Here is a 26,657-nt window from a genome sequence, read left to right on the forward strand (position 1 = left end):
TTATCCACCTTCGAAGCATTTATTCTAATGGCACATGTGCAAAGGCTCTGTCATTTCCATGCAAGCCTCAATGCATTATGGTAGCATCACTTTGCATTTTGTATACCAGGGTGTAAGTCGCCCACCCCCCCATTTGAGGCATCCAGAAGAACACGGTGCCTCCAGAAACTCACCGAAGTAGATACTGCAGAACTAAAATGAAGATCGATTCAGCAACTTCATCAAGTGTTTTTGAGTTGTTTGGTTTTTTTTGTGTCTTTTTTTTTTTTTGGGGGGGGGGGGGGGGGGGGGGGGGGGGGCAAACGGGTTGGTTTTGGTTTAAAATCTCAGGAGACAGCCCACAAGAGGCATTTATATAATCAGGAGGAGCTCAGTGCTTTCATGCTTCTAGCACATTGTAGGAGAGCAAAACCAGTTGCCAATTATGCCCTGACACTGATTGTTGGTTCAGTCAGCCTCCAAAGCCGGAAAGTGAAACGATCCCCCACGTTTGTCTTAACATTTTAAGTTTATTTTTTCTTTTACAAAGAATATGCAACATGTGAAAAAGGTTACCAATATTGCTCATCCCTACAACACATTGTTATCAATGTCAGATACAGATGGAGTTAAAAAAAAGACTCGGGGATGAGAAGAGAAGAGGAGAAAAAAAAAAAGGAAAGTACAAACCCTGTATTTCTCTCCACGAGTGGAGTAGGCAATGAGGTGAGTGACCTTTGTGCTGAAGTCTTTCCGGATGGTCCCACCCATGTGATGAACCAGATTCACCAGGTTTTTCTACCAAGACAAAGAAAAAGCAGAAGATATTAAATATCAAGGTGGAACAATCCAATTTATACCATAATAGTCATTTTGCATAACAGAGACCACTTTGGCCCCAAATCAGCTGCTTTTTCCACATGTATGTGTAAAGTTTTGGGTGGAAATCAGACTTTTATACTTAAATGGGGGTTTTACTTTTTTCTAAGACGTAAACTGGTGGGACAGTGTCGCCACTGCTGTGTTTAGCAGCAGGACTGCGAACAGATAACGTTATGTATATTCTTCATCAGCTCACCATCTCCTCTTTGTTCCTGAAGCCAGTGAAACACAGTGACAGGTTTAGCATGGTGGTGCAGTAGAGAGGACGGCATGAAAACTGGAGAGGCTGCGGGGAGGAAACACTGAAATTAAAAGTTACATCAAGAACAAATTTTTATTGTTTTAAGTTTTCTTTCAAGAATATTTATACATATTATCTGCAACACAAATCAGGCCAGGGCACGCAGGATGCAACGGTTAAGTAAAAGTGACTCCAACAACACCTAATTGCAGGTAACAGCCTGACATAACTGCACAACGGCCTAACACCATTTCACTTGCCATGAGGTACACCTCCTTCACGCTCTGAATTGTAGCCATGCACGTGTGTGCGCGCACTGTCTTCAACTGACAAATGCACTCTGTCTTCTTGATAGCAGCCACAGTCGGGGCACATCGTCCAACAGCAGTATCCTGTGTGGAGTCTGTCAGACAGACAGCACAGCAGGGAGGAGCAGCTCCTGCTCATCATCCCGTTCTGAGTCACAATGCAATTTCTGCATCCTGCTAAATCAAGTTTCATTTCAGGCCCACCTCTGCTGGATCCCCCCCGACCCCCACCCCCCAACACAACAAACAGGCAACATATTTCCCTGAGCGAGACTTTCAGAGTGAAGACGTAAATATCTGCTGAATTCTAGAAGCCACGTTTTAGATGAAGGTGAGGAGATGCTGTGTTTGAGTTACAGAGAAAATGAAATGAATTGCTTCTTGATTACGTAATATTGTCTGAAAAGCTAGACTGATACTTTTTATGCCCCACAACCTTTGCATAAAACAAATCTGTTGTCAATCAAAGACTCACTTCATCCTTCGCAGCACAGTACAGCACAACAGGAGGCCCAACAATGCGGTGTTCACGTTTGTAGAGGTAGTTGTACTCAGGAGAGTCAAAGTCTGCGAGAACAAACACCGTCTCGAACTCAGTGTTCTCTCCGTCCCCAAAATCCTGGACGCTATCTGTCATTATGAAGGGGGTGTTGATGTCCTGAACAGGAAGAAGACAAATATGGAGTTATTGATCAGTGTGTGGCAGACTGGTAAATGTTGCATTCAGAAAGCACACAAATCAGCACATGTAGGCTTGTTAGTTTTAAGGCCCGTTAGTGACGTTTAATGAGTTTGATCATTTTAGTTAAGTTCACTAGAAGTAGATATTATTTGTTTGTTGGCAGTAAGACAAAAAGCAGCCACCAAAAGTTTTGGTCTTTAGAGCTATTCTTAGATCTAATATTGGCACAACTGTAATACCAACCCTTACTAAGACTCAGGCCTTACCACATCTATGACCTGATCTATGAACATCACACATCCCAATCTGATGCAGCATTTGCATCATGACCCAAAAGATCTGCCTCCAAAAACCACAACACCCCCAAATCTCAAGTGTCCATACCCTGCTGACCCTGACAGGTCACTGGTGGGGCCCTATAAAACATAAGGCAGGTGTTTCTTTTCATGCTATGACTAATTGATATAAATCTAAAGGTACACTCTGTCACAGGAGACAGAACTGAACAAAAATATGTTGCCAGTGCTCTGTTTTTACAAGGATTTTTATTCAGACTCTGGTTATGTTTTTACTTTTTATTTCCCCCGTCAACATCAGGGCTGTTATTACCACTGCAGATCCATCTTCAATCAAAGAAAAATATGTAGAAAACACTGAAATACTCAATCAATTCATCCATTACAGTATTTTATGAAAATATTCAATTCTGTCCTTGTGAAAGAGAAAATCTGTTCAGCTGCTTTAGTAACAGAGAGCACAAATTAAACCACAAGTTAACTGTTTGGCTGCCTAATATATAATTACTCATGCTACTGTTAAACCTCCACATTACACAGAAAATCTGGGGGAAAAAACAGTTGGTGACAAAGCCAAAGTGGAGAAGCATCAGCAGAGTGATAGTTATTACTTTGTTATGACACACCATTATGGTAAAATCTTTTTTCTTTATTTTTTACTTTTTTGGAAAATACACATATTTGCCTTCTTTCTACAGAAGAAATGAGCAGATCTGCACAACGAGGACATCTACAAGGTTTAGTTTTGGGGGGAGGATGAAGCAACCTGGGAAAACAGCTGGCCTGTCTACATTTTAACAATACAACTAAAATGTCTCAGATTATAAATCAACTTGCTAAGTCCATGCAGAGTTGATGCACAGAAGAACCCTGCTGATCTCTGTTAAATGCTAACATCTGCATTGAGTACCAATATGCAAAAATCCTAAAATGAGCTAAATGGCACTAAACAGAAGCAGGCCAGTTCATCTAAGAGTTGCGACATTTCCCTGCAAACCACGAAATGATGACCAGAGGGATAACTTGTTTTGTCAATTGTTACTTAACGCAAAACTGCATCCTGACTCGAGCTCTATAAAGACATGAGACTGCCGTCTATTCATTTCATTTAGAAAGAAAGCAAACTTAGATGTTTCCGAACTTCTCAAAGCATTTCTTCAACAGACGATGACACTCAGAAATCAGAGCTTCTTGGGTACATTAGTATTAATGTCCCAGCACGGGCCACTTATTTTCCTCTGTGCAAACAGATTTTCGTAGGACCATTTGCAACTCTTGCCTCTCCATTAACAGCAGTAAATTAACCATTTTCAAATACCATCGAGGTAAATGGAAAGCATTTGAAATTACTTATCTCTCAGCCGAGAAGTCGGAATTGACACTTGAGTGCAAATCTCTGTTCCAGTCACTGATCCAGATATCAACTATTACACCCCTTATTTTTAACTCTTCACCCACAAATCAATTCCACATTAGTGAGTTAGGCATGCACCATGATTAATTGATTACCCAGTGTGAATTAAGACTCATGCAGCACTTCCCCAATTTCCCATCAAAGTGTCAGACAGTCACATAGATAGGCAGACACTGTACTATACCATATTGACTATAGATTTTATCATCATTTTCTCCTCGGCACCCGCCTCGCCTTCTCTTATCTTTACCACAGGTACCTCCATTACTCTGATGGCCTGTAAAAACCAACCAGTACGAAGCAGATGTCAAACACTGGCATTTGAAAGAAGAGCATTAAAAAAAATAAATAAATAAAAAACATGGGAAGGACAGAAGGTTGAGACAGAAGACAAATGCATACAAATTAACCCCACATGAGGGAAAAAAAAAAAAAGAGAGAGGAAGGCTGAGTTTATGGAAGCAGCAAAAAGCAAGTGAGGAAAAGACGGGGCGGGGTCTGTGTCCTTGCAAAGACAGTGGCTTCAAACAAATATCAGGCTCCAGAGGGGGTAGGCAGGGTGGAAGAAGAAACTTCAGTTAAAAATTAATATAAAGTTCAAAGCCCTATGGGGGGAGGAGGAGAGAAAAAGGAGGACAGAAACAGTAAAGACACTGCGGTGGTGGTGGGGGCCTTATTCTGTGGGTTGACTGAGCGATGGCGGCAGGCGGTCAGGCAGGCAATCGAGAGTTCTCTGATGGAGCTGTTGGCAGATGTCTTTGGATGTGGCTGCGCTACAGGATTGGCAGGGAGAAATAGATGATTTAAGAAAGGAGCCTTCAGAAGTGACAGGGCTCAGGAGACCAGGGAAGGAAGTCATTCTAGCAGCACTTAGTCTGCCGCCACGCCTCCAAATCACCTTCATATGGTGCTACTCAAAGACTCTGCTTTTTCAACTATGCTGCTTACTGAAGCAGACACAAACATGCCCTAGACTCACAAATACTCCCATCTTCACATTTTTACAGGGCGCTATGTTTTGTTTATTGAACACATTTTTTTATGTTGTTAAAAAGAATTGGAAAATGACCCTAGAGTCTCCTTGGTTCTGCACACAATACAAAAAAGCAGAATATATATAAATCTAATATGGACTGCCTGATCACCCAGAGGGGTGCACTATAAAACCAAGATGAATGAGTAAATCAGGTCTGAACGATGAGCTTAAAGGCATTTTTTCAGGTTTTTCAAAAAAACACACAAAAATACTGAACCAAATATTGAAAATATGATGATATAGTCAAAAAAAAAAAATTTACTTAGGCCATTATTTTAGGAGTGTGATGAATTACATTGTGAGTATTCAGTGTCATGAAGGTGGCTCTCTATATTTCCAGCTAGATTACCATGGCAACTTGCATTGAAAACATAACCTTGTCTAACCAGGTTATGTTCAGTTACTGTTTAAATCGACTGGAAGCAGAAAATTTCCCCTGATACTTTTTTTTTTCCCTTCAGTGTGCTCCAAGTGTGACACAGATTCTTTCCTGAGGGAACAGCCTACATTTTATACAAAGATCAACACATTTCCATGGCAGGAGAAGTCAAAGACTCAACATGTAAAATATTTTTTTGTAGTGGAGTGAAACAGAGTGTTACAAGCAACGGAACCGTCCGCTGCAGCCGCGGTCTCGACTTGTTTTGGGGTTTTTTCTCCCCTCTGTGCTCTCTTTCCTGTCAGCCGTCCATTGCATAGTGTGATCACAATCAGGCTGCTTTTTGGGGTTTTTTTAGAGGACTGCACACAAGCATGTCTGCATAGGCTGCATACACAGAATCCACAAAGAAAGCTCTGCTATGCTGTTTCACAGCATATGCCTCAGGAAGCCATAAGAAGTTGACCAGTTATTCATAAATATACAGAAGGGATCAGAACACCATTCAGCTGCAATTATACAGGAAATATACAGTATATGAACCAGCTAATGGTAATCAACTGATGTCATGTTTTTTGATTTGTGCATAATTACATACAATAATTCTAATTTAACACACGTATATACTCTGTTGGCACAATTATTTGCATTTTCCAGACATCAATAAGATCCATCCATCATATTCCAATTTGTGCTGGGTCAGATGTATTTCTAATATAATAATTCTAATATCTGGACAAACTGCAAGGAGATTCTGGCAAACATTCCAACACACGCTCTGACAAAAGCCTGGACGAGTCAGTGTCGTAGGTCTGTGACCTACTTTAACACAGAACAGTAATGTTGACCAGCTCAGATCATTGAGGACTGCTGCTTTAATAGATGCACAGTGAAAGTTTGAGGTTAATAGAGGAATGATGTACCTGCAGTGCTTTGACCAACTCTCCATTTCCGCCTGCTTCTCCCACCAGAACAATCCGGGTCTCCACTTTTGGCAGCATATCTGACAGAGGTGAACAGAACAGAGCCAGAGTGAGCAACGGGAAAACGCAAAGGGGAATGACGCATACACGGACACTCACACACGTGCATGCACACAAAGAAGAAATGGGATAGAAACTGATCAAGGCAGCAGGTTGTCTCTGGGGGGAAAAGTTGTTGTTTTTCTCTTCCGTTCTCATTTTGACTGACAGTCAAACAAGCCTGAAATGAATTCAGTTGCAGCTTATTATCAGGGTCTGATCCAAAGCCTGGCACCTCCCTGTACCCAACCTCCACTCATAAGCTCAACTAAGAAATCATTCATTTTCATCATTGCAACTTTTCAAAAGAAAGACATATTTGGCAAATAATTCATTCAAGAAAATCACAGTCCACTTGCAGAAGCCAAGAAAGTAAGTGCAAATATGTACGCATCAATGATATTTGAAAAGTCTCAGACCTTTTTGGTTATTTTAGCACTCTTTAAAATTAATTTGTGCAATGCAACCAACAGAAAGTCATCTTCTCAGATGTTTACAGAATATCATCTATCACTAGTCACTAACATCAACATGGTGCCATGCCCATTTATACATGTGCTGCGGTACTCGCTGCAGTTTAACCACTGGAACAGGAATACTATCCCTCTGTGCCTATATGTTTCCGTATCTAGACATCTCTATGCTCTGGCACTGATACATCATGAACATATACCAAGAACCAGCAGTGATGAAGCCACTTAGTGATTGCTGCCATCTGCAAGTCTGACAACGGCAAGTAAATAGTAATAAATGGGAAATGAGAACAGACAAGTCACAAAAACAGTGAGCAAAAAAAGAAAATCCTGAAAAACCAAAAGTGCTTACTCCCAGTGAGGTAATGTTGAGGGTCCCTGACAAATATACCAAGTAGGACAGTCTGTTTAACTGCACTGAAGCTGTCGGGTGTGGTTTGAAACACAGCTGCATTATAAAGAAAATCAAACACAGATGATGCTTCAGTTGGTGGTTCAGAGGAAAGAAGGTCGGATTTCTTCCTTAATTCTTCTTTCCAAACATTTTCAAAGGGAGAATAATATGTGAGGACAGGACTCAAACGACAAAAGTGGGCAGATATTTAAGACCAAAAAAAAAAAAACCTGTGTACACAATACATAATACAATACCCCTGTAATCTGTTAAGGAGGTGTTCATTCAGCGTCAGTTATTTTAAACTGTGACTGGTGTATAATTTTGTTATGCTAAAAGGTACTTCTAATATTTGTCCATGCATTTATCATCAACTAGGATAGACTAAAGAGTAGAAAAACCTTTGAGAGGATCAAATTGCAGGCTATGGGACTAATCCATGTCCCACCTTGAAATTACAATTTACTTTCAGGTACACCAGCTGAAGCTAAAGTGACAACTGAGTAAAATGAATACAGCAAGAGTAAGTCTCTTAGGACCCATGACTTTTGATTTTTGTTTTTCTGAAGCATGTTGTAAACCGTAAGATTGATGTTGTATGGATTTGAGGAAATTTTTTTTTTTTGCATACTAATAGCCATCAACACTGAAACGAAAGGTCACTTAGCTGCAATTTGACTTTTAAAGTTTGCTTTAAACATTTAGGCAAAAGAGTTAAAAAAGCAGTATGGACTGACCTTCCCCATCTTCACATGCCATGCCGAGAAATACATGATCCTTGGTGGTTTCAGCAATCCTGGAATCATAGACCGAAGAATCCACCAACAGACTCCGAGCTGTCCCTAAAGTCACTATGCTGCTGTCAGCCATGGCAGGAACCTAAGGAGGCACCAAACTGTCCAAACTTTCAAAAGTTACAGGGAAGAACACACACACACACACACACACACACACACACACACACACACACACACACACACCGAGGCAGAAAGGAGAAAGAAAGGAGTACAGCAGGAAGCAAAATAAGACAGATGTCAACTGAACCCAGTGACACAACTTGTCACGACTGCAGACACTAGTACTGCTTGTTAAACTTCAACTCCAGGCAATGCAACATATATGAGAAACGTGATAACTTGGGCAGAACTGGCTTAGAAGACAGTGAAACTTAGATTACGCTGCTTGTATTTACAGCAAAAGAGGACAAAAAGTATCGTAGCAAAAATCCCTTTCAAACATATAACGAAAAACACATTGATTTATAGATGAAGAAGCACTATTGTTCTATCCCTTGCGTTTCTCAACACCTGCTGTGGATAAAATAGCATTACACAGCTCAAATGACTGCAAAATTAGCCAAATAAACTGACAAATATATCCAATAAGGCTAGCTCAGTTAACGTTAGCTTCCCTCCCCATTCAACCTCTGCTAAACGTTATTAACGTTTAATGTTTAGCATGGCGCCTCACACAAAAAAGACAAACTTACCGATTGTTCTGATGCTCTGTAACAGATACTGTGGCGGAGCTGGTGGAGCTCAACTGGCCGCTAGACCAGTAGTATTTAAGAAGCTTTCTAGCTAACTTAACTAGCCACCAAGCTAGTAAGTGAACAACACAATTAAGAATTGGTGGTAATTCCTCTTCGGCTTAAAACGCTCTTTAAAAAATCTGTAACATCGCTCCGTTAAATCCCTGCTATCGATGCATTTTGCTCGCTGCTCACGAAAATAGTCCAAACTGACTACTTTAGTTTGTTGACAGCTAACTTCTCGACACTAGTGCAGAGACGGTGCCAGTGTGCTGTTACAGCTCAATTCAAAAAGCAAGGCAAACAACGGGGCAGCGCGCTGATTGGGTAAGCCAGACGGGAAGCCGGAAGCTTCCGTCCAGCGAGGCCCGTGATTGGTCCGTTCATTCAAATCACGATGCGCACAACACCAGTATGCAGCATGCACTGCACACAACGCCCAGTGATGTTACATTCAGGAGCCATCGGATACACTGCATTACCTTACAAATGGGGAGTTCATAATAATCCAACATCCATCCATCCATTTTTTCCGCTTTTCTAATTATTTTTGTTTATTTTACTTTATTTCAATTCTAACAATACCACTTAATGGCATGGCCATTTCAATATATATAAATAATAAAACTATTTGCATAGAAGGGTTTTCATTTTATAAATGTAGGTATATTTTAGTCTGATGTATATGTAGGCCTTCAGACCCACCTAAAACCTGTTCATGCTTATCCTTCAGCTACTAAATCTTTAATATTCTTCTTACTCACTTTCTTCAACAAAACGTCTGAGTGGTTAAGTGGGGAAGCGCGCGCACACACACACATACACACACACACACACAAATCAAATCTGTATCATTGTTTATAAAATGAAAAAATAAAATAAAATTCTCTGCAGACCCAGCTTATTTCTCCCAGCATTTGTTAATATTCCAAAGCAGAACAAGGTATATGTGATACTACTGACCTACAAATATTAATAAAACATTATAAAAAAATATATTCCAGTAATAATGATACAACAACAAATTCTAATCTGAAATGGATTTGCATTGACTTCATATTGACGTGCATACCTGCATAGAGGCTGGCATCTATAATACTTTCACAGGGACTCGTGATATATCTCCTGCACTATAATGCCTGTGCAGTCCTACAAATGCTGTCCTCATATAGCAGGATGATATAAAATTAAACAGCCTGTTGCATTTATGCAGCTGACTATAACCCATGGGTGTACCTTATATCCAAATCCAGTCCTATCAGTAATAGAATATGTGTGAAATACTTGCAATTCACCTCTCAGACTTTTGTTTTCTCTCCGTTGTGAGAAAAAAACAAAGCTGTGCAAAAGTGTTCACGCTGACACGAACTCTTCCCAGGCAGACACCAACCCATATGCCTCAGGTTAGACGCATACATATGCACACACAAACAAAATCCATTCTCATAAGTACACAGTCCAACTTTTTATTTATTTGTATAAACTTTTTAAGTTGTATTACGAGGAATTAATTTATTTCCATAATTATTCCCAGATAATCCAGGAAGTTTTCCTCAGGGAAGTTTTCTGGAGAAACTACTTTACCTTCCAAACGGTCCTCACTCAGGAAAAGTTCAGGAGCTTTGAGCACATACTCAAAAAGGTGGTGTGAATATTTGACTAATCTTTGTAAGTCTTTAGAAAACAGTGGAACCAATCTGAAGGAACCATTTGGTACCTGGATAAAAAAAAATGTTTTGAAAGTAAATTATTCCCTTTTGAATAAATGCCATTACGTGAAATGACTTTTCATAAGCATATTGACATTTCATTAATTTAACTGAATATCACTATTTAGACCTGATCTGCATATATCTGATATATAAGTTTCTGGGGGGAATAACAGCAGAATGCTGTGAGACCATAACTGGTCAGAGCAAATCTACTGATGATGCAGAGCATGCTGTTAAATATAAATACAACATAAAAATATCATTGGCATGCATGGGTAATCTGACACTATTACCTCTCGCTATAAAAGATACAAAAGAGTATTATTCATTGGTCAGAGACCAAATATTAATGAAGATGAAGTTAAAGATAATAAAAAATTAAATCATTGTCATGATAAATAATGGTTTTGAATTTGCACAGTGTTTCGTTTTATAACACAAACTGTTAAAGCCCAAAAATATCATTTGTCAGTACAACAAACAGACCATGGGTGGAAATAAAGAAAGTGGTGTCTCTTGTCTACAGATACAGTATGTGTATATGTATATGCAGACATCTGTTCATAAAGATTACATGCTATCTAAAGAATGATATGTCTCATTTATTTGTTGAAAGAGATCATGCTTTTCTCTCAACAGAAAAATAGCTGAATTTTTTATTTTTTGCCCTCGTCCTTCTTTTTAAGAACATCTCCAATGAAAGTCAAATTTTTAACCTTTATATCCACCTGGTGTTAAGACAGCAAAATATGCATTGATCATCATTCCTGATCATTTCCACTGTACCAACTGCACTCCCAAAAATACGGCTCCAGTCACGGCTCCATACATAACAAAGAAGGGACGAGCCTGGGCTCCCCTATAGCACTAAATACGTGACTGCAGAAACAACATTAATGTGTGTTTGATATCATAATCAGCTCACCCCTTCTTCAGCTTTAGAACAGTTTTCACTTCAGATCTATGGCTGAATCACTGAGCTTGCCATTGTGTAGCACAGAGTAGTTTTGCAGTGCTGAATAAAGTTGGAAAACTTGTACCCACCCTCTTACCTTGTGACTGCTGACATAGGCTCCTGTGACCCTGAATTGGATAAGCAGAAGAAAATAGATGGATTCTAGTGTCTGAATATTTGCATTTTAACAAGTTAGATTTGTTTAATGAGCTGTCACAAAGTCCTGTTTTGGGTACAAATATTGTGAGTTGATCAAAGAAGCGAAACATCATCTGCTGCATCACATTCACCTCATAAACTAACAACAACTAACAGGAATGACCTGAGTTCGGACAATGCACCACATCTTTCTTTCCTTCTGAAGACAGCTAGAAATACATTTATTTAATATTTGTCACAATGAAACACACACACGCACGCACACACACAGTGGCCCTTTAGCTAGCAGCACTTGGTCTGTAAGACAGTGACGACATTGACTTCCAGCGTTTCCTTTGTTTTTCTTCCTCCACTTTGACTTTTGTGAAAGCCTTAGTATGCTTTCCACATTCCCGAGCTGTCGAGCCACTCCTGCAGTCATCTAACTGATGCACACACATTCTCTCTCTGTCTTTCTGCATTTAGCCCTCAGGAGGTTCCCACTGCAGAACAAAGCTTTGTCAGGACCTTATCTTCTTCTATCCAGCTTTGTCTGTCTCAAACCTTTAAAGTTCAGGCTCAGTCCCCTCTTTAGTGCTCAGTCACCAAACACCCACAAATGTATACTACCTAAGTACTTCATTATGAACACACACCTACACATTGAGACAGACACATTGGTTTGAGTATTTCTGAAAGGGCTGTTCTCCTGGGATTCAGGTGTTTACTGAGAAATAACAATGTGAGAATAAAAAATAATAGAGTGGGTGGCAGTTCTGTGGAGGCGTTGTTGATAAGAGAGGTTGGCTGACTGGCATAGGTGACAGAAAGGTAACTACTTATTAGGACTGTGATGAGCAAAAACAGCAAAAATGTTGAACCCAGAGGTAGATGGGCTACAACAGCTGAAGACCACTTCACTCAAAATAGACAATTATTTAAAAAAAGAGAGAGAAAAGAACATCATAATGCACTGAAGAATATGTGAAACTATTGAGTGAGACCATAAAATTATAAGGAAAAATGTTAGTTTTCTGATACACTTATACATTCACTTTATTAGGTGCATCTTACTAGTATTGGGTTGGACCCACTTTTGCCTTCAGAACTGTTTAATTCTTGTAATTCAAGGTGCAGGAAACATTCCTCACAGAGGACATGCAGAGGGTCGGTGTACAGAAGAGCATGCTGGGGATAGGAGGAGATGTGGCGACTCCTAAAGGGAGTAGCCAAAGAAGAAGACTGACATGACGGTATCACACAGGTGCTGTAATTTGCCGGCTGTACATCCATCATGCAAATCTCCCATTCCACCACATCCCAAAGGTGCTCTAGTGGAGTGAGATTTTGTGAATATGGAGGCCATCAGAGTAGAGCAAACTCGCCGTCATGTTAAAGAAACCAGCTTGAACCTTATGACACGGTGCATCGTCCTGCTGGAAGGAGTCCTAAGAGGATGAGAACACTGTGGTCATAAAGGGATGCACATGGTAAACAGCAATACTCAGGTAGGCTTTGGCATTTAAAAGATTCTCAGCTGTCACAGGTGTGCCAAGGAGATATCCCACACACCATCACACCACCGGCAACAGCTCGAACCATTGATGCAAGGCAGGATGGATCCATGCCAGGTTCTGAGCCGATCATCTGAACGTTGCAACAGAAATCAAGAATTATCAGACCAGACAATATTTTTCCAGTCTTCTACTGTCCAGCTGTGGGGAGCCTGTGTGAACTATTTTTAGCAGACAGGAGGGGCACCTGGTGTGGTCTTCTGCTGCTGCTTCAACGATCGGCATGTTGTGTGTTCAGAGGTGCTTGTCTCCTTATCTTGGTTGCAATGAGTGCTTAAGTTACTTCCTATCAGCTAGAAACAGTATGATGATTGTCCTCTGACCTTTGGCATCAACAAAATATTTTCACCACTCACTGAATATTTACTCTTTTTTTGGACCGTTCCCTGTAAAACCCCAGGTTACGGTTGTGGGGGAAAATCCCAGTAGAGCAGCAGTTTCTGAAATACTCAGACCAGCTGTCTGGCAGCCATGTTCAAAGTCACCTTCTTCCTCATCCTGATGCTCAGTGTGAACTTCAGTGGGTCTTCTTGACCATGTCTGCATGGCTAAATTAAGTGAGTTGCTGCAGTTTGATTAATGTAGCAGCATTAACAAGCAGCTGAGCATGTGCACCTAATAAAGTGGTCATTGAGTCTTTTTTTTTTTTGCACCAAGAAGAGGTGCCCCCTGCTGGGCATTAGAAAGAATGCAGATTAACATGTATTACTATTAATAAGCAGTAGTGTTGGAGACTATGTCCAACGTTTACATATATACTGAATGTTAAATATAAACTTTTGCTATAAATAAAACACTTTTTTTGGTATTACATTTCTTGCAAAATATATATTTTTTAGGAGACACCTGCAAGCACTCTGATAAAAATGGCAACCTCAACTTAATTCTATGTCAGCGACCAACTCCAGACAGACAATCTGCAGCATTTAATACTTTAAAACACCCATCGCATCTCTTTAAATTAGGGACAGCGAATAGGAAATAAAATAATAAGCTCATACCAGTCAAATACAGAGAGAATACATTATGGTTTCAGTCTGACATTAATAGCTTGCTCTCCTCTTGTTGAAGGGAGATCAGAGGCTCAGCTTGAATGGTAATGATGCAAAGCCCGCGCTCCACTATACCTGAGGAGCCATTGATCACTGACAACAGACTAGAAATAAACCAGGGCTTTTCACGACGCTTGCATTTCATCGCATATTTTAATGTAGGGGAAAAGCCATCGATTTGATCGTCACATCTGCAGCAAAAACAGAGTGAAGATAGCGTCTGTTTTCCCTCTTTGTCTTTCTCTTTAACAACTCGACTTACTATAATTGCCTTTCACTTTAATACAGCCTTAAATCAGTTTAATATAGTCTTAAATCAAAATAAAACAAGCTCAGATGACATGCAGAGGATTCTTCTCTGACAGTGACTGAATTCGGCGCCTGCTGGCACAGACTTTAATAACATCTTGTTTGAACACCCATCTTTTCTTGACACAAGTCTTGTCTGGGAAATCAGGAACACGGCGAGGTGTTGGAAATCACATCTCCTTTATATTCTCACTGTGCCTTTTTTTTCCCCCCGGCTCTTTCTTTTTTTTTTTACTTCAGTCTCAGGGCTTATGCTTGCTGAATTATTAGTCTATATGGTTCAATCTTCTGTTCAGCCGATAACAAAGGCTGTTTTCCCCACTGTTTCACAGGCACAGCAAATGTACTGTTACAGTACAAGCGAAATGCTGAGTTTCCCCCTCCTCGTGAGTCTGCACCGACAACGGACACACACAGTAAAAGATGGTGTAAAGATGCTTTATGATCACACCGATGACGACTGGGAAAGATTTCCTCTGAAAGGCCATTTTAAAGAATGATGAGCTTGCAGCAGTCACATTAATGGTGAATGAAATAAGCAGCAAAAAGATGTTTTTGACCACATTAACAGTTTTAAAGCAGGGACAGATGTTTTTAGCTTGAGGAAACATGACAGCATTTCTTGCAGTCTTTGAATTGAGGTTGAATTGAGGTATACTTCTAATTTGTACCCTTGGGTTTACATTTTAGTTGTTTTGCTGGTTATAATACTGTGTTAGCTGTATTTAGATCTGGCTACAACACAAAGGCAGTGAGTATCTGTCGAGTGTAGCTGGTGTTTTCTTTCTCTTAATGCTCTTCATTTCTCTCAGCCTTTCTGGTCATGTCAGATGGCTGCACGCCCAGAGCCTGCATCTTAAAAGGGAGTTTTGCCTCCAAGTGCTCGCTCATGAGGGACATAATGTTGCAGAATCTTTACATTTAGCACAATATCAATAAACTAAATGGAAAACCAAAAAGTCAAATAACCAGTTTTGCCAGATTAGCAACCTGAATATAAGCGAAATGTAAAATTAAAGGAGACCTGCTCTCCTGTCATTTTCTGTCGTACACATACTGTTACAATGATGGATGCTCATATAATAAACATGGCCAAAGTTTCAGATAAATTAGATCAGCATATGTAATTAATCCCTGTGAGTCAATATGAAGCTCAGGCTTCAGACAGCTCTGAACACTTTGTTTTTCTCGGGTCTGAGTGATGGCAGTGAGAGCCCCCCCCCCCCCCCCCCCCCCCCCCCCAATATGGTCACCTCAGGTGCGCAGCTCCAGCTGTAAGAAGGCCCGCCCACCTGCTGTTTGTGAGAGGCTGCCAATCAGAAGAGAATTAGCTTAAAGGGAGCTGTGATGACTCGTTTTGATTGTGGACTGAGTAAATAAATGTAATTTTTTAGGATCTCAAAAACAGATATAAACTTTGCCTTTTGAGCCCATTCACAAACAAAGCCACCTCTTATTCAGATCGGACTCTTCTGGTCATGCTCGCCAAGTTGTGGTGCGTAATTTGGTGAATTAAGTTAACTTAGAGGGATTTTTTTCCTGCAATGCAGACTGAAAAAACAAAAAAACAAAAACCCTAAACCATTCAGAGATATTAAAATAGAGACGGCTGTGAAACGCCAGCAGAACAATAAGATCTGGTTTGCACTAATATAGAAGTAAAAATGATTCTGGTGTCGAGTCTAAATTTAGGAATAATTGAATATATTTGAAATAAAAATGAAACTGTGACAAAATTCACATTGTAAATGCATATTATCACAATGAAGCAATACAATATGTACATCAGATGACGGATACAATATACAGACTTGATACATTCTATAATATGCTTAAATGGCAATTAAATTGCAGAAGTACAAGAGAAATATTTTCATTACAAAGATATTGTTTTTAACATAGGATGAACAAAATATACATCATATTCAAGGGGACTGTGTTTCTGTACAATCAGAATATCAATGCATATGAACTTGAGTTTTGCAGTCTCTTACAAACTCTTACAAACCCATTTACAAAGCTGATATATCTGACATTCACTCTTCAAACCAACACGCAATCCATCCATGTGTGTCGAGACAATTTTTCACCCATCCATTGGAAAGTTCATCCGTGTATCAATCACTCATCATCCATCCACTGTTTATCTTAAACTCTGATTTCAAAGACTCCTCCCAGCTGCTTCCTGTGGTTTGTAACAACGTACAGTCTTATGTTCTAACATGTGTTGTAAAAATACTTTGTGGTTTGATATCTGTTTGTGTTCTTGTTTTGATGTCAAAGACGATGCTGCCTAAATGAAAATCAAACCATCATCCGGCCTCTTCTCGTTTAGAGGCTGTCAGATACCTTTTCGACAAACGCGCTGGCATTTCACACATAAATTGAAGATTCCTTCAGCGTTGGTGCTGTGATTATAGATATACAGTATGGCAACTATGAGACATGTCTTACTCCCAACACTTTAACACATGCTGGTAAATACCCCCCCCTCACATACTGAAATGCACTATTTAAGCATCCTTTTTGTTTAACTCATTTAATATAATGAAGCGGCATATTTATCCTAAACAATAATCTCTTGTTAAACCTAGTCACCAAACCACCGTGGACATAACACAAGAGTGTAAATTATAATAATCAGCATGTTAAACGCAGCAAAGTGGCTAAGATGATACAACCTGTGGTCTGACAACCTCATGAATTTGGGGGTGTGGAACCTGGATGACCCACAGTGTATACAAGCAAGTTTGACCCTCCAAGTGCAGTTAGTTTGAGCTGACTGCTGTGTATCATGCCAGAGCAGTTAATTAAGCATACTGTTCCCTGGCCTGGTTGAAGAGGTGGTTTCAGGCACAGTTCACTTGGACTTAGTCCAACTGAGCTGTGTGATCATTGCACCACACTCAAGCACAGAACTCCAACACTCCAGCTGCCTCTGTGAAAATCACCATGTTACATAATCAACAAATCTGTAAGGCATGTGAGAGGACAGTTTCCAAAATGTTTCTTTTAAGCTTCAAAATCCATAAAATCACGACCCTCGATGTGCTCTGCAAGAGCGGCTCTCAAAAGTGTGTGTGAATGATTCAGAGAGGGAGCAAGAGAGAGAAGAGCTGAGATACTGAGACACACTGGACAAGGTCATTAAGGGCAGAAGAGAAGTGGGCTTATTGTGCTCAGGCACGGTGCTGGGAAACTGTATGAGTACACTCTTCAAATCTTCAGCCTCCAAATGTGGTCTTTGTTTTTTTTTTTAAAAAAAAAGGCCCGTTAGCTCTCAGTACCAAACATCACTGTGGCCAGTTCACTGAGGCCAAAGGTCGCTTTGTGCATGTGTGTGAAATGCCAGTCGCATTTGACAGAATGGCGCTGTTTGTGCTGCATTATCCTTGCTGTGATATAATATGCCATTAATCTGCAGCCACAGTTCTGCCTTCGCAGCGGCTAGTCTATAAATTTCATTCTAGCAGTAGAAATGCAATACAGTGTTGAAAAGCCTGTGAGCGAGGGTGGTGTACAGCGATACAGCAGTCATACATAAAATGGATCCCTCCAAAGAATACCAACACTGATGCTTGTTTACATTTGTCCAAATATGTCCGTGGCTCTCAGCAAGATCCATGTCCGGTCCACAGATCCGTTTTCCTTAAGGAAAACTCTATCGACCTGAGGAAGCAGATATTAGAAAACAGGTGCTGCATGCTATAAATATTTTCCCTGGGAAAAAAAGAAAGTTCCCTGACTTTTCCCACAACACAGCGAAGTTTACTTTGGAAAAACAAACAAACAAGAAACCATGAGTGCTATCTGTCAGAGAAACGCATTTCAGCTCCTACAGAGCTGAAAGAGGCAGCACTCAAACTGCTCAGTAACAAAAACACTGGTGTAAGCACTTTGAGCTGGACCTCAGATGACTCATGAATCCAATAACATGTTGCAAAGCTGAACTATTGCCCAGATTCAGCAGAATAACCAAATCCTTCAATAAACTCCAAGGTTGAAATATGATCAATCAGGTTTCTCATTGAGTATACTTCTAGGAATTAGCCAAGGCTATGAACACGGAGATCAAAGAATGAGTCAATAAGAAATCTGTGAGCATAAATTAATAGAATATTTGGAATATTTCAATTCAAACACGAGTTTTCCACAATGGCATGAAGTCACCCTTGAAGTAACTCATATGTGGGATCAGATTGCTTGGAAAGCACATTTTCTTTTTATTGTCCAGTGCATGCAGACAAATCAGAAACGGTGTGTGAACACTGTAAGTGCTGTCTTCAAATAGCAGCTGACGAGCAGGGAATCAACATGTGAAATGTTCTTAACAAGCCTGAAAATCCCGTTATGGAAAAATGAGTCTTACTATATGTCAGTGGCATGCAGCCCAACACGTCAGAGATGCTTCATTTCCATCAAAAGCCTTTTGACTTCTTCTGTGCGTTAAAATGAAAAACATGATTGTTTTACTTTATATATATATTTTCTGATAGAAAGTAATTAGCTACCATTAACTGATAAAATGAATGATTTTTTCATGTTTTGCACCCCTGATATAGCAGACTTTGGAATTACAAACTGAACAAATGGGTTTGCTTCTAGGAGCAAACCCATTTAATACCCAGTGCCGCAGTTCTGCCTTCTCTTAGGATTAAAGCCTTCTTCTTGCACTTAGCTCTCGCCACTCTCATCAACTCTATTTTGGGATGGAGCAGAAAGCTGTTTTCAGACAGATGACGGTACACAGTCTGCACAGCTCTTTGCTTGTTACCAGAAGACAAACAATATCAACGTCAGGAGCCAGTTTCTGTCCCCAAATGGCATAAAAACAAAGACCGCTCTGTCGCCAAAGTGTTTGTTATGCTTTCTCTGTATTCATATGTTATTGCCTGGAGCAAACCAAATGTGTTCAGTCGCTGCTCTCTGGTTGTTTGGCCAGTAAATTTCAGCCATTTGGCAAATTATACGGATATTCTGGGAGTCTAACAGGTATGAGAGCGGGCAAGCCGAGACAATAGAGTCACTTCAGAAAGTATTCAGAGCCATTCACTGATTACTGACTTATTGCATTGTTTAAATAGGTTATACACAAAGGAGTTTATATACACAGGCACAAAAAATAAATAAATAAATACATCAGACCCTTTCCTTTAGCAATTACTGACCTCACTGGCCTCAAAATATTGCAACAAAGGGGAAAAAATTCCTAAAGTTAGCATTCCAGCCAAACGACCCAGCAGGTCCTTCATTCAGGAGAACAGTCACTAACAGAGCTTCAGAAGTGATGGGACACTCTGCCAAAAGGATAATCGTCTCAGCAGCAATCAATGCGGTCTCATGTTAGAGTGCCTAGATGGAATAAAAGGCACATAACAGCTCTTTTGGAGTTTGCTAAACCCAGAGGACTCTGGGAACATGAAGAAAACCATCCTTTGATCGGATCACATCTAAAGCAAACTGTTTGGGAAGAACTCAAAGCACTAACCACCTGACTACTGTCGATCTATAGTAAAACGTTGGAAATGTTGGTATTAATTATGGTTTTCAGTGACATATCCAATGAGAATTGAGTACACAGAAGTACTTAAATAACACCTGATATTAAGACCACATCCCACTTTTAAGCACAATGGTCAAAATACAGCAGAGATGACACTGGAGTGGCTTTAGCACAAGTCTCTGAACTCTTCCTACACACTCTGAAGGAGGTTGGGGTCTGGAGACTCTAAGCCTTACAGACTTAAAAAAAAAAGCACACTTAAACTTAAGACGATGCTTCTGTAATGAGTGAAAATACAGGAGTAGTCAGAATAGTCTCTGAAGCGACTTTATATTTTGTTTTTTTTTTTTTTTTTTGTTTTTTTTTTTTATATCTGCCCTTATTATTATGTGGCTGCTCCACTAGGACACAGAAAACCAAAGAAAACAACTTGTAGATTCTCCTCAAAATTGCAGTTAGTTATAAGCTGGCTGAACCCGAACAGCTGAAACAGTTTAAATTGGGCAACAGAGGAAAAATCCGACCTTAAAGAGTTCTGCTTCAGTGCAGGGTAACAGCAATCCAGGCCACCTTCCCAAGGCCTGCTTACAGGGTATTCCCTACGGTGATCCAGATCAGAAAGGTTTTAAATTCCAGGCATCCAGCGTTTTCCGCAGTAAGTAATCATTTAATTTTCAGTTCAGCATCCATGAAGTCTTCATTTCCCCACGGAGAGTTGCTGGTACTTCCTTGAATTATAAACCTGATATGGCTTTCCCACTGTGGCATTCAGGCATGCTAAGTTCCCAGCTTTTTTTCTAGAAGCATTACTGAGAATATTTAGTCAGTCAGACATGAAAAACTACAGCTGTAAAACAATAGCAGGCCATATTTACAATTCATTCATAAGAGCTACAAGTAGAAAACCTATAGTTGTCCAGCTTAGGAAATACAGTTAAAAAAACTACAGTTTGTAGTTAAATATAATGAACTACAGTGGCCAGCCATGTTCATTTGCTGTCCTGAGACACATCTCCCCATGTACTGGCTTCATTTTCAGAGTCGGAAAGTGCTGCTGTACACAGATCACTGAAGATATCTGGAAAGACAAGAAAGATTCAAGTTAGGTTCGATGCTATTATAAAATGGGGCAAAAAGGACAAATGCAGTATTGAAACACAGCGCTTCAGAATGAGGATGCACAGCACAGACTGCAGTTCCAACTAAAAAAATAAAAAATAAAATAAGCAAAAAAAATATCAAGCGTTAAAACAAAAAGACATAACAGGGAAATGTTCAAACTCTGTAATAACATCAGCCAGTTCGGTGCATAGAGAATTATAAGGGAGGCAGATAAGGGCACTCAGTGCAGACAGGTGAAGAGAGCTTTTTGTAAATGGGCTCCACTTAACTAAAATGCTGAAGGTCAACTGCTAGAGCATGGACATTGGTCTGCCTTAATTATGAAAAAACACAGAAACAAAGAGGAAAATGATAAAAGGAGAGGATGACGGTAAATGACCAGATAGAAGGGGCAGAGCACCATAACAACACGAGCAAGGCCGCAGCAAAAAACACTTCAAGGAAAAGCCTTCAAGTCGGCGTGGAAGCATCGAGATGGCAAGGAGATGGATTAAGGACAGAGAGGACAGATGTGAGGAAAGAGTAGGATGGAGAACCTAGGAGTGACTATCCTGTGGGGAAAAAATCATACATTTGTGGATAAAAGCATGAACCCAGTATTAAGATCTGTGCTCAAGTTTAAAGATATTAATATATCTAAATATACCTTCCCTCTAAATCTAAACCTAGAATGAGTAGCCCAGTAGTGCTCATGCTACTTTGTAGCAAGCTACTCATTTACATGAGACTTTTTTTTTTTATTGAATTTGATATTAATATTGTCATTATGTAGGCATTACCTATCATGTTTGAAATATTTTAACAACCATAAATAAATATGGAGAATAATGAAAATATTTGAATGCAATTTTAAATTTGCGGCAGTTTCAAACTAAAATGAAGTGTAAGGTTTCTGTTAGTCACCAGTTTGAATCTTTCTGATTTTCAGTATGAAGCTGATGGTTAAATACTGCGATGCTTCGGAGCTAAAGACTGTTTTCACATCTATGCTTCTTTTTCAGTTCATGAGTCTGTAAACTTGGAACGATTTCTCCTTTGGCTTGGTTTCTTTCCACACACTGAAAACATCCAAGTTGACCACAAACTTTGTGAGAATATTAAGTTTGCATTTATTAATGAGATGTGAATGGGATGGAAGCAAAGATGGAATCACGGGAAGAAAGTCGTGTATGCTGAGCAAATGTATCTGTGACAGAAACAGCACGAGTTGTAGCTAGCTTCTACTAAAGTAGCTAGCTGATTTATTCTAGAAACTACAACTATGCTGGAAACTGTGGACAATGGTGAATCATGCTCATGTAGTCATGACCTCTTCAGGATATCGCTATAGTGTGACTACTCTATACACACCTACTCAAAAGAATCACGCCACGTGGGAAAACGAAGAAGAGTTTCATACAACTGGTCTAAAGAGTCCAGGCGTGAAAGCATCTTTCTTAACAATAAAGGTGAAGCCAGTAACAGCTTTACTATTGAAACTGGGAACAGCACGCACTGTGCCTGGAACCCATTCATTTCATGGCATCTGAGGCCCTGTTTACACGAGAACATTTTCAAATGAAAACGGTAAGGTTTTGATGCCTTTCAGCCTCCTGTTGACACGTGAGTTACACGTTTCCAGTCCCTTAAAACGATACTTTTCCAGATACAGGTTCCAGAGCGGAGCGTTTCGAATCGCTCTGGTTTGACGGGGGTGGTTTCCTGGCACATGCTCACTATGGTTGCAACTCCTATACCACAGTGCCAACTTGTGCCCTTGCAATAGGAGCTACATCGCTGTCAGTGTCTTGCTTTACCGTGTGATGTTTTTTTAAGTGTTTCCGTCTGAACGTTTCCACTGCATCGTTCTCGTGCAAATGGGGCCTAAGACTGAATCTAAGCACCAGTCACTTAAAATTAACTATTCAGAAAAAGAAGATTACTTCATCTATATATAAATAAGAGAGAGAGAGAGAGAGAGAGAGAGAGAGAGAGACAGAGAGAGAGAGAGCGAGAGAGAAAGGATGGATGGATGTGCTTCAGTCAGTGGAATCAGCATTCAAGCCAAAGCTCTGCCTTCCTGCTACGCTTCATCCGTTTTCTCCTTCCTCTCCAACACCAGGTGGACCACACAGTTCCTTGGGTGCAACTAACATTGGACAGTGAGGAGAGGAGCAGATGAAGTGTGATTACTGGAGGTAGGAGGGGGTGGTGAGTGAGTGTGTTACAGCAAAGCTGCCAGTGGTTAGTCAGAAGCAGCCGTGTTGTTACTGAATTGAGTGACCTCCTTCCGATGCTGTTTGCAGTATACTGGACGGGACCAACCCTGTTTCCTCTGTTAAAAGGTTCTTGACTAGCCTAGGACACGAAACACAACAGAAAGGAAGGTCTTCACTCAAGCACAGGAGTAAGGTAACTGCAGTGACACTTTATGTCATAGATTCTACAATCCCAGAAGGAATCCCAAAGGAAGTTAACACAGTTAATTCAAAACAACCAATCATGGTGGATTCTCACCAACAGCAGAGCGTGTCAGATTAAAGCATCTTACTGATTCATATTAGCCACCAAGTATGACAGCAGAATAGGAAAGTTTTATAATAAATAGAATCATGAATACTGATGCTAGAACTTTATTTAATATTGATTTCAAAATACCACCAATGTTTATTTCAGTGTCTGCCAGGAAGTTATTTTGAAAATTATAATTAGTATCAATAATTGTAAATAAAGTAGCTGTCAGGCAGCAAGCACACAATTCTACTGAGCTTCTGAAGGCCACAGTCTCCTTCCAAAATATTTTTATTACTTTTGTATTCCTTATGAGCAGCTAATGTTATGGTCCAGATAGCAGAGAATGGAGAGAGGATGTGACACTTTGGCATGCATTTTGTAGTCATTACTTATTTTTAAACGATATTTTGCAACACTATACTCCCTTAGCCTTGGACAATGACCCCCATCACCCCTCTCCAAATAAACACAGAACAATGAACCAGGACACCATCTCAACGTCTACATCGCAGCCTCCCCCAAACCCCTCCTTCACCACCATGCAGGTACAGCAGGAGCTCTCCAGACTTGGGCGTGAATCATCTTGGGCGTGGAAACCCATCCGAACCCTACACAATAATCGCAATCCTTGTGGGCTGCATCAATCTGACATGTCGTTACATTTCTTGAGAGGTGCACATCAGGTTGTGTCATAGGTTACCACATAGGGTTCAGTAGGGGATTTCCAGTTATGTATGTAGGTCTTGCAAAGACCCGACACAGAAGCATAATTCAGGCCTTAAGAGGAGCAAAACCAGAGGTCCTGATAACGTCAACCCTAGGATGCTTGGAGCATGCGCTGGATGGCTGGTAGCCCCCCTGCAGCTCCTCTTATCTCTCCCTGAGGCTGAAGAAGGTGCCTGTTATCAAGACATCCTGCATGGTGCCAGTGCCCAAGAAGAGTTGCCCTAGTGGTGAATGACTACAGACCTGTGGATCTGACATCAAGGCGACCTTCAAGAGACCACCTTTGCAGCAACTCCCACGTCTGGTAGAATTTCACCAGCATTCCGAGGCCGAGGACATTGAGTTTGAAAGGATCATGTTCCACATCTTCGTTTTTGAGGCTGCCACACAGAATTGCGGCTGCGAGGTGATTGGTGCCTGTTGTGGAGGTAATCCTTGAACCACATATGGGACACTGGAGGTGAAGGGAGCCATCAAGCTGAAGGAGGAGTCCTATTGGGCTTGGTTAGCCTGTGGGACTCCAGAAGCAGCCGATGGGTACTGGCAATCCAAGTGGAACGTGGCTTGGGTGGTGGCTGAAGCAAGGGGCAGAAATTAGCTTTCCCAGGGGGTGGCTGGCCTCTCCCTTAGAGATAAGGAGAAGAGCGCAGCCTTTTGAGAGGGGGTCAGGGTAGAGCCGCTACTCCTCCACATTGAAAGGAGCCAGTTGAAGTGGTTCAGGCATCTGACTTGGATGTCTCCTGGGCGCCTCTTGGATCAGGTGTTCCAGGCATGTCCTACTAGGAGGAGGCCCCTGGGTAGAGTCAGGACATGCTGAAAAGATGGTATCTCTTGGCGGGCCTTGGTGTTACCCTAGATAAGCTGAAGGAGGTGGCTGGGGAGAAGGAGGTCTGGGTTTCTCTGCTTAGCCCCCCCAACCCTAGATAAGCAGAAGAAAATGTATGGATGAATTCTGGATGCTGCTGTGGTCTAATCTATTCAGTTTTGAATATTTTCAGTTGCAAAATGTGAAGCACAAGAGTTCAGGTATACAGCAGCTTCAATATAATGCACAACCATTGCAGCATATTGTTTCACCCATTAAAAATAAATGTATTACAGCCATAATTATGACAGCCAAAGCACAGTAATGAATACAAATAAAATCACTGTCAGCTGTGTCATCCCACTTCTGCAGTCATAGCGAACCTACAGACTTTCTCAACAGCAGTCAGTAAGAGATCGGGTTTTCATTCTAAATGCAATGTTACAGGGCAGCCGCAGCAGAGGGTGCACTGATTCTTGCAGCTGTCACAACCAGTGGTGGTCTACTAAATAATACATGTTTCTGTATAAACATACAGCTCAGGCTTTCTCTACGGGTCAAGTGAAATGCAAATGTTATTGCGAGGTAATACAAAAATCCCCACTGTGACCTTTTGGTTGCTCCTTACAATTCAAAGGAGAAAAATCTCCCCATATATAAGAAAAAGAATATATCCAGTAAATAAATGAATAACTGCATGAGTTACAATGACCTTTGTCTGGATATGCAGTTACTGAAGTTTTGGTATACAGTGCACAAACCAAAAAAAAAAGTGATCAAAGGGATCATTTGAAATGATGATTATTGTGTTTCCTGATTGTCCTGTTTCTACATTCTACATTAAACTAAGATGAATTCTGCATATTTCCTGAGTTGTGATAAAAACAATGTGAACTGAAAACTAACAGATCCTTTCTATCGTGACTTTCACAGCTACTGTTCAAATCCCACATGTCAGAACCTTAGTACCTTAGTAGGCTTGTGTTGGCATGGTGTAAGTGAAATTTTGTAGCAATAATATTTTAAATGCCCCTGTGGGCATGTTGTATAGGACAGCTTTACAAGTAGAGACTCAAAATCTATTTCAACCTCTTCAGAAAAGATATACAGGGTGTACCTGCTGGGATGCTGTTGGCGCACAGGAAAGTTGGGAGAGTATTATGAATGAGTAACATCAAGCATTAACATGTCTGTGGTGCACATAAATATGAAGGATAACAGCATTTGCCCCAGACATTATTTGTGCTTGCACTGATTCAGCAATCAGCAGTGCCGAACTGCAATGAAATGCATCAGTCAGAGAACAAAACTGACTCATCTGCTGCAGTGTAGTGCTTGCTGATGCTTTTTTCACGGCCAAAACAGGGATCACATTATTAAAGTTCTACAAATCTTTTTAGTTATTTTGTGTTGAAGGTGGCAAAGTAGGAAATTTACAGCAATTAGTCTCTTCACATAAGAAGAAAAATGAATCTGAAGTTTAATAGCGGTCAGGACACTTTCTTTGTATCAAGATGTTTAGGGAAAAAAACCTTGTGTGTCGTTACCCTCCTGTCTTCCCCCCCACACACCAAATCCTGTCATCGTCTTAAGAAAATCAAAAAAATAAATGCAACTGCTTCTGTGCCATC

The 26,657-nt window shown here is 40.5% G+C and overlaps 2 protein-coding genes across 7 annotated transcripts in view; both read right to left on the reverse strand.

The window, feature by feature from the left end:
• The window catches only part of ect2 (epithelial cell transforming 2), a 36,255-nt gene extending 27,338 nt beyond the window's left edge, over positions 1-8,917 (reverse strand). For 2 of the 4 annotated variants that reach the window (XM_030728296.1, XM_030728297.1), the window contains exons 1-7: positions 8,596-8,917; positions 7,844-8,010; positions 6,141-6,220; positions 3,987-4,079; positions 1,886-2,068; positions 1,058-1,147; positions 670-777 (exon numbers count right to left, since the gene is read on the reverse strand). In XM_030728296.1, coding sequence (XP_030584156.1) covers positions 670-777; positions 1,058-1,147; positions 1,886-2,068; positions 3,987-4,079; positions 6,141-6,220; positions 7,844-7,976 — 687 coding nt within the window. In that variant the 5' untranslated portion in view covers positions 7,977-8,010; positions 8,596-8,917. The remainder of the gene's footprint in view (positions 1-669; positions 778-1,057; positions 1,148-1,885; positions 2,069-3,986; positions 4,080-6,140; positions 6,221-7,843; positions 8,011-8,595) is intronic. The other 2 variants (XM_030728298.1, XM_030728295.1) reach the window with 1 other exon arrangement.
• Positions 8,918-20,258: 11,341 nt separating this feature from the next.
• Positions 20,259-26,657, reverse strand: part of mcf2l2 (MCF.2 cell line derived transforming sequence-like 2) — a 99,765-nt gene continuing 93,366 nt past the window's right edge. For 2 of the 3 annotated variants that reach the window (XM_030726699.1, XM_030726701.1), the window contains 2 exons: positions 23,266-23,339; positions 20,259-20,958 (listed from right to left, as the gene is read on the reverse strand). In XM_030726699.1, coding sequence (XP_030582559.1) covers positions 20,870-20,958; positions 23,266-23,339 — 163 coding nt within the window. In that variant the 3' untranslated portion in view covers positions 20,259-20,869. The remainder of the gene's footprint in view (positions 20,959-23,265; positions 23,340-26,657) is intronic. The other variant, XM_030726700.1, reaches the window with a different exon arrangement.

Source organism: Archocentrus centrarchus, chromosome 4 (assembly GCF_007364275.1).
Source record: "Archocentrus centrarchus isolate MPI-CPG fArcCen1 chromosome 4, fArcCen1, whole genome shotgun sequence".
Classification (NCBI taxonomy): domain Eukaryota; kingdom Metazoa; phylum Chordata; class Actinopteri; order Cichliformes; family Cichlidae; genus Archocentrus; species Archocentrus centrarchus.